The sequence below is a fragment of the Takifugu rubripes genome, chromosome 16 (assembly GCF_901000725.2).
Source record: "Takifugu rubripes chromosome 16, fTakRub1.2, whole genome shotgun sequence".
Taxonomy (NCBI): domain Eukaryota; kingdom Metazoa; phylum Chordata; class Actinopteri; order Tetraodontiformes; family Tetraodontidae; genus Takifugu; species Takifugu rubripes.
Genome location: NC_042300.1, coordinates 12,345,847 through 12,353,152, shown reverse-complemented (window position 1 = coordinate 12,353,152; position 7,306 = coordinate 12,345,847). Strand labels below are relative to the sequence as shown.

Sequence of the window (7,306 nt, the reverse complement as noted above, 5' to 3'; positions counted from 1 at the left end):
CTAATTTTCCGTCTTCATGTCTCAAATCACCAGGAAGCTCGTGCAGCCCCTCTTTACCACCTCATTAACATCCGTCGCCCTGTCAGGTGGAGACGTCCTTGTTCACCATCAATTAAGCCGAAAGGAATCCAAAGTGGCTGACGTAGCTTCATGCAAAGGGGGACATTTTTGGTGATGCTAATTTATTTATTTTGGGGGGGGGGGGCTCCTCCTGCTCCCCCCTTATCCTCCAAATCTGCTGTTAGGAGGAACACAAGCTGTCTATACACTGATCTTTCCCCATGCAATATCTGCGGTCCTGCTGAATTAAACATAAGCCATCAAGGCGGTTTGAAGCCTGTTGTCCGTGCCATGAAGGCGGCTCAGACAGCGCGGGAGCAACGCAGCAGTCGGGGACGCAGCAAAGCGCTCGCAAGCACCACAGCTGCCGTGTGTCGTACGTAAGGCAGATCACAATATTCTCACTTGCCACGAAGGTAAAACACTGGTAACTGAGGTATTTAGAAGAACGTCAGGCGCATCCGGCCGCGCGTCTGTTGATGCTGCTGTGATGCGTCTGCACAAACGACGGCGCAGAGCAGCCACGTCTTAAACAAGCAGCTAAAACGTACAAGACCACAGGCATCAGAACGGTTTCACACCATTTAATTTCAATAGCTGGTAAGAAGAAAAAAAAAATTACAGCGTATAAACATTGGGATCATTTTAGCTTCTCTTTAGCTATGTTACATTTGACTCCAGGACGTCAGCAAGTCCACAAAATCAACATTCCTCCAAGTTTAATCTCACAGATTTTAGGCAAAGGCTGAGTTCACGTTGGATCCTTCTGTACATACCCACATACTGTATCTGACTGCAAGGCAAAGTGGTGCTAGGATGAGCACTCTGGCGTCTGGATGTTAGCGTGCACAGACAGCATGATGAACCTGAAGATTTGGGTTAGAGGGGGCCTTTTTCCTTTACTGGGGGTAGGCCTCGATCACCATGGCGTGACCCTGACAAATCCAGGAATACAGGAAAAGTGTAAAGACTAAAATCTAAGCAAGGCCATAATGTAAAACCACAGGTAGAAATAACCCGTCGGCGCATCAATGGTGGCCTTTGCAGGTGTGTTAATCACCCACCTGTCCTCCAGCTGCACAAGCTGCCACCAGCCCGTACTGCCCCCCCTCCTTCTGCAGCCGGTGAGCGACCGTGGTGACCAGCCTGCAGCCGGTGGCACCGAAGGGATGCCCCAGAGACAGAGAGCCGCCCCACAGGTTGAACTTCTCCATGGGCGGAGTCCCCACCTACAATGGTCACACAACAACATAGCAGCCTGTGTTCGGTGCGAGCTGTCGTAACGTCAGACCCCAGTGAAATCAAAGGTAACCCGACTAAAGGACGCTCAGATACACTCTAGACAACCATTTTTGTTTTCACCTTTGATTTCCTGCCCATGTACGTCTGTCCGAACCAGTCCGAGTCCATAGCCTTCAGATTAGCCATTATCTGACCCTGGAACGCACACAGAGAAATCCATTGTTGCCGTGGTTACAGACACAAAACAATCTGACCCACTTTAATCCTGAAAAATCCCGTCGTTTATCATACCCCCTAATAGTGCATCACTCAGAAAGTTTTCTCACCCTTGAGACTGCCGTGCCTGTGCACAAACTTCACGCTTCCGCTCAAATCTATCGCTGCTCGTACGTATTTACTGTGCTCCGAACCTCAAAACTTGTCGTCGCTCTCAGCCTGCCCCTGATCACCGCTGACAAGCCTGCTCTCTACTCCCTGCTCCTGGATGTTTAAGTGTCACAACACCATCAAAACTCACCAACCAAGAGAATGACAGGTGTGGCGCTGACCAATGAAATGAGCCGTGGAGCCGCGGGGGGGGGGGGGGGATGTACCGGAGTTCAGGTTTAAATCTCGTTACATTCTATACATTTCATGTATTTAAACTAAGCAGCAGCCGCCTGCCAGACAAGGTTTGTCAGAGCGGAGACAATATATGTGACAAGCACAACAGCTTCAGGGGGAAAAAACACTTTCTGGGAAAAAATAAAGATTGAAAATCGATGCTCTTAATTTGAAATGGATGTGCTTACTGCAAAAGCCTCGTGGAACTCAAAAACATCAATGTCATTCAAGGACAAACCAGCCCTTTCCAAGACCTTCGGTGTGCTGTACGTCGGCCTGGAAAGGAGAGAATAAATCCCACAACAAAACAGCATTTTTATCGATCCCGTCATCAAGCGTTGACACCATTCCATCCTCTCACAAGCCTCCGGAGCTGAAAATCAGCCCGAACGCCTGCAGACTCACCCCAGAAGCAGCTGATCTTTGGGGTCCTGAGACACGTAAACAAAATCTCTGGAATGAAAAAGAGCAGGTCAGAACCTAAACCCGAGCAAGAGCTTCACCTTCTTCACTCAGCAGGCGTCAGGCACCTGAGATAAGCTTTGGGCTTGAAGCCCATCGCCACAGCCTTTTCTTCAGACATGATGAGAACAGCAGAGGCTCCATCAGTCTGGGGACACACAGACATCGAGGTGATCACTCGGACGTTGCGTTGACTAGGAAAGTGTGTGTGTGTGTGTGTGTGTGTGTGTGTGTGTGTGTTTACCAAAAAGGAGGAGTTGGCGGCAGTGACTGTGCCGTGAGGTTTGACAAACGCCGCCTTCAGTTTGCCCATCTGCTCCATGGAGGTGGGGCGGATGCCGTTGTCCTTGGACACGATATCGCGGCCTGGTGTGGGAGGAAAGGGTCTCTACTAAATGACACGTAAACGCTTCCCCACTGTTTCTATCACGACTTAAACGGGTCAAGACAAGACAATTCTCAGCAACAATCCTGTCAGCTTCTACTGGAAAATAAATAAGAAATCAATCAAAACTACGCAGCGAGAGAAACGTTCTTCTCCAGATTATTTCAACTTTTGAAGCGGTCCCGGGCCGAACCGAGCGGCGGACTGAAGGACAGTTTACCGGGCACGTTAAAGGAGACGATGTCCTGCAGCAGACCAGCATCCTGGGCCTTTTTGGCGAGTGTGTGTGAGCGCAGCGCGAACTCGTCCTGCTCCACTCGGGAGACTCCAAAGGCAGCAGCCAGGCGATCGGCGCTGTGGCCCATCGTTTCAGCTGTGGAGAACTCGGCCACGGCAGGAAGCTACGCACACAGAACCCATGATGAAGGCTTGGGTTGGGTTCGGGGGAAAAAGAACTCGAATCGGCAGGAGTTTGTACCTCCGGAGCAAGGTGAGCCATCCGGATGCTCCCGATCAGGCTCAGCCTCTGGCCCAGCGTCTTGGCCTTGTTGAGGGACAACATGGTCTTCCTCATCTTTCGGCTGTGACGGATCGGAACGTCAGACATGAATTCCACTCCTCCTGCTACGACTGCGTCACACTGACCAGCAGCAATCAGACCAGCAGCTAAGGACAGGAGAGGACAGGACGGGTCAGGACGGGTCAGGACAGGACGGGTCAGGACGGGACAGGACAGGACAGGACGGGTCAGGACGGGACGGGAGAGGAGAGGACGGGACAGGACGGGACAGGAGAGGACGGGTCAGGACAGGACGGGTCAGGACGGGACAGGAGAGGACAGGTCAGGACGGGACGGGTCAGGACAGGACAGGACGGGTCAGGACGGGACGGGAGAGGACGGGAGAGGAGAGGAGAGGACGGGACAGGAGAGGACAGGACAGGACGGGTCAGAACGGGACAGGACGGGTCAGGACAGGACAGGACGGGTCAGGACAGGACGGGAGAGGACAGGTCAGGACAGGACGGGGTCAGGACAGGACGGGTCAGGACAGGACGGGACAGGAGAGGACAGGTCAGGACAGGACAGGACGGGTCAGGACGGGACGGGAGAGGACAGGACAGGAGAGGAGAGGACGGGACAGGAGAGGACAGGACAGGACGGGTCAGGACAGGACAGGTCAGGACAGGACAGGACGGGTCAGGACGGGACGGGAGAGGACAGGAGAGGACAGGACGGGACAGGAGAGGACGGGACAGGACAGGACGGGACAGGTGAGGAGAGGGGAGGTCAGGACAGGTCAGGAGACGACAGGACAGGTCAGGGGAGGAGGGGAGGAGGGGAGAGGAGAGGAGAGGACAGGGGAGGGGGGGGAGGGGAGGACAGTGATGAGCAGAGGAAACAAACACAAATCCAGTGTTGATGCAGTTTCGATCTCCAGATAAAGGGAGAGGTCACCTGAGGTCATTGCCTGGTTGGATGAGATGCAGGCCATGGTGACAGTGTGAGCTGGAATCTTGTCAGAGAATCCTGCCCCCAACGCAGCCTGGAATCACAACCAAGAGTGAAGGACGAGCGGAGCAGCTGAAGAACGGCCGGAGACCTGTGAGTTCCTGAGGGACTTTACCTCTCTGGCTATATTGCTGGTTTTGACCTCTTGGATGACTGTTCCATAGATGATGTAGTCAACAGCATCTCTGGGTAGGTCCGTCTTGTGCAGCAGGCCCCTGGGGAAACCCCAACAGAACATCCTATTTAATACCTTAAAGTTTAACAATTGTGTCTTAAGTCAAATAAACCTCACAGCAGGGCGGCTCTTGCCAGGTCGTGGGGCATTAGGTCAGCGTATCTGGAAGCCACAGAAATCAGCGTGAGCTTCTGACGCAACAGGCAAAGGTCTGTGAATTAAACTATTGAAATTTTTATTTTTTTTAAATGATGACGCTCACGTGGTTCCTGACATCAGGAAGGGGGTTCGGACCCCTTCAACCAGGACTATGTTCTTCATACCAGGACGAGCCAGAGTCTTCTTACTTTTTGCCTGAACTGAAAAGGAGAAAGAAGAAAGTAGAAAACATGTGAAACGGAGACTTTGACAACATGCCTGAGAAGTAAATAAGAGGAACCTTGCGGCAGCGCACGTCTTACCCTGAGCCTGGAGCTGGGCTGTTGTGCTCAGAGCTCTTGTGCCTGATTAACAGAGGAAATTACTACATTTATTCTTCTTATTCTCATCTAAAATGATGGACTGTATTCACCAAGAAAGCAGCACAATCATACGTTTCACCAGACTGATAAGAACAGACCCAAAAACGTGTTCTTGGGTCCCCGATCAATACTGATCAAATACTGATCAGATACTGATCAAAGAGTGCTTTGATGTCTTACCAAACCGTGCGGCCCAGGAAGTTCTGAGCGAGCAGCTCCGCGTCATATTTAGCATCGTAGAAGCCATTGTTGTGTTCTACAGACAGATGGGATATGGAATCATATTTAATGCAATGCGAAATGGAACGAAATGCCACTACTACTGCCTGTAGATGATAAATAAGAGACATTAAGTGACATAAACATCCAGCAACGACCCCTGACGTAGCTTAGCCTTGTTCTGACCTTTCACCCAGATACCACAATGAATGACCCAGGCAGACATAAAAATATCCAAGGTCAATACTGTTTAAATAGCGTTACGCCCTTTTTTTTACACTTTAAAAATAATGTTTACGTTGACTGTACGACTAAAACAAATTTATCCACATGGAACATAAGCAGCTGGGAGCTAAATATAAGCTAGTAAAGCTACAAAGAAACATCGACAAGTTTCGTGTCTTGACCCCCATCTTAAATTAAGCGTATCTTCCCAGAGCTTTAAACGCTAACAAGAGATATTCCGGGTGAAACCAGTGAAAGATGACTTAAACGAGTTTACCGGTGTGTGTGTTAGCCACTCCGCTTCCGTGCTAAACGATCCTCCAGGACTACGCTTTCAAGGACCCATATATGCAAGTAGCTGGTCAAACTAATGCCTGAATGAAATACCGCCCACATTTAAACGCATGCCGGTTCTACTAGAATATTAATTCAAGACAAATACGTTTTTTCCTGACAATAGAATTTTAATTTTCGTCTAAAAAGTATCTTCACGTGGAGCTTTTTAGCATGATTTTCAAATAAACTAGAAAAGAGAGCGCAGAGCTGAGCATATGTGTCACACACAATACAGCGTACGGTATATATATATATATATTTATTTACTGGCCACTTTATTAGGCATACCTTCCTAGTAGAGGGTTGGACCCCTTCTGCCTTCAGAACTGACTTTTTTTCTTCGTAGCATACTTCAATCTCTTCTTCAGACATTTGGGGCCATGTTGAACGGTGGCGTCACACAGTTGCTGCAGATTTGTGGGCTGCGCTTCTTTGATGCGAATCTCCCGCTGCATCACATCCCAAAAGGTCCCAAACTGGATTAGGATCTGGTGACGGTGGAGGCCACTGCACAATGATCTCACTGTCATGTCCCAGATGGACGGGACATGGATATTCCTATTGGAAGTAGCCTTCAGAAGATGGTCCAGCCACGGTCAGCAGCAATGCCGAGGCAGGCTGCGTGTTTCTCAGCACACTTTAGGGCCCCTGTGAGCATCGGTTAAAGGGGCACTAATCCCCCTTTTTCACCTGTAGGTTCGCTGTTGTGCGTCAGTGTGTCATGAGGCTCAGTCTCATGTAGTCAAAAAAGCTACCAAGTTAGTCTCAGATTCGAAATTATTGACCTTTCAACACCAGGCAGGTGCTGATTCTTCTTTTGGATTGCAGCGTGAAGTCCTGTGAGCTCAACCCGACCGGGAGTGGCCCCCGGTGGGGTCCTCTGCTGCTGCTGTCGCCCACCTTCTTCAAGGTTGGACCTGTTGTGCAGTCAAAAAGAAAAGTGGTTTGGACTTTGGACGGGCGATGTCATTTTTGAAGGCAAACGGGATTAAAAATTTAACCAAGTAACCCCACAGGTCCAGTAAACACGTGTATAGATATATAGTGACAAAATATGTAAAGGAAAATATTTTTGCTTTGTGCAGATGTAGATGCAAAGCGCGGCCACTAGATGGAGCTGTAACGAGAGAGGAACTGCTATTCATCTGGTCATCGAATCTTTATAAAAGTGATATAAACATGTTGTTCTGATGAGTTCTGGAAAGAAGCTCACACCTCCGGACCGCCGGTGAGCAGCTCTTGACGCCATCCTTCAGCAACATATTGGTTTTCATTCTGCTTTCTTTTCCTTTGTGTTTATTTCTTCATCCATATTCTTACAGTGGTTGCATCTCAGCGATCACAGAGAGCATGATCACACAGCTTTTGACATTTTTCCAGCGTGTCACATTTTCGGGAATGTCATGGAATTCACAAGCTGGTAATTCACACATTACTAGGACAACTTTAGCTTGCATAGCAATGGGAGGACAACAGTTCTGATATGCAAAGTCTAATGGATTTTGTACTCCTTGTAGGTAGACGTTTTAGTTTTTAAAAAGTAGAATGTGCCCACAACAGCCTCTTTA

At 49.4% G+C, this 7,306-nt stretch overlaps 2 protein-coding genes across 4 annotated transcripts in view; both read right to left on the bottom strand.

Annotated features, from left to right (window-relative positions):
• Window positions 1-624: 624 nt before the first annotated feature.
• hadhb (hydroxyacyl-CoA dehydrogenase trifunctional multienzyme complex subunit beta) lies at window positions 625-6,125 on the bottom strand. Of its 2 annotated transcripts, none has more exons than XM_029849779.1 (16): window positions 6,027-6,125; window positions 5,139-5,214; window positions 4,899-4,940; window positions 4,700-4,796; window positions 4,555-4,599; window positions 4,378-4,477; window positions 4,209-4,296; window positions 3,231-3,418; window positions 2,973-3,153; window positions 2,612-2,733; window positions 2,436-2,515; window positions 2,311-2,358; window positions 2,094-2,181; window positions 1,423-1,497; window positions 1,125-1,289; window positions 625-995 (listed from the first exon to the last, which is right to left on the bottom strand). In XM_029849779.1, the coding sequence occupies exons 1-16, from the start codon at window positions 6,108-6,110 to the stop codon at window positions 960-962; spliced, it is 1,515 nt and encodes a 504-aa protein (XP_029705639.1). In that variant the 5' UTR covers window positions 6,111-6,125; the 3' UTR covers window positions 625-959. The 2 variants fall into 2 exon arrangements, with proteins under 2 accessions (XP_029705639.1, XP_029705640.1); XM_029849780.1 differs by lacking the exon at window positions 6,027-6,125 and adding an exon at window positions 5,680-5,794.
• Window positions 6,126-7,014: 889 nt separating this feature from the next.
• gareml (GRB2 associated, regulator of MAPK1-like) overlaps window positions 7,015-7,306 on the bottom strand; it is a 9,471-nt gene continuing 9,179 nt past the window's right edge. For both annotated transcript variants that reach the window (XM_029849765.1, XM_029849764.1), the window contains exon 7: window positions 7,015-7,306. This exon is cut by the window's right edge and continues 1,399 nt beyond it. The gene's annotated coding sequence lies outside the window, so the exon portion shown is untranslated.

Coding starts and splice junctions, on each gene's coding strand:
- hadhb (XM_029849779.1), bottom strand. CDS start 6,110: ATGTCTGAAGAAGAGATTGAAGTATGCTACGAAGAAAAAAAGTCAGTT. Junction 4,297..4,377: donor CCAGCAATATAGCCAGAGAG/GTAAAGTCCCTC, acceptor TTGTGATTCCAG/GCTGCGTTGGGGGCAGGATT. Junction 2,516..2,611: donor CCGCCAACTCCTCCTTTTTG/GTAAACACACAC, acceptor GTGTGTCCCCAG/ACTGATGGAGCCTCTGCTGT.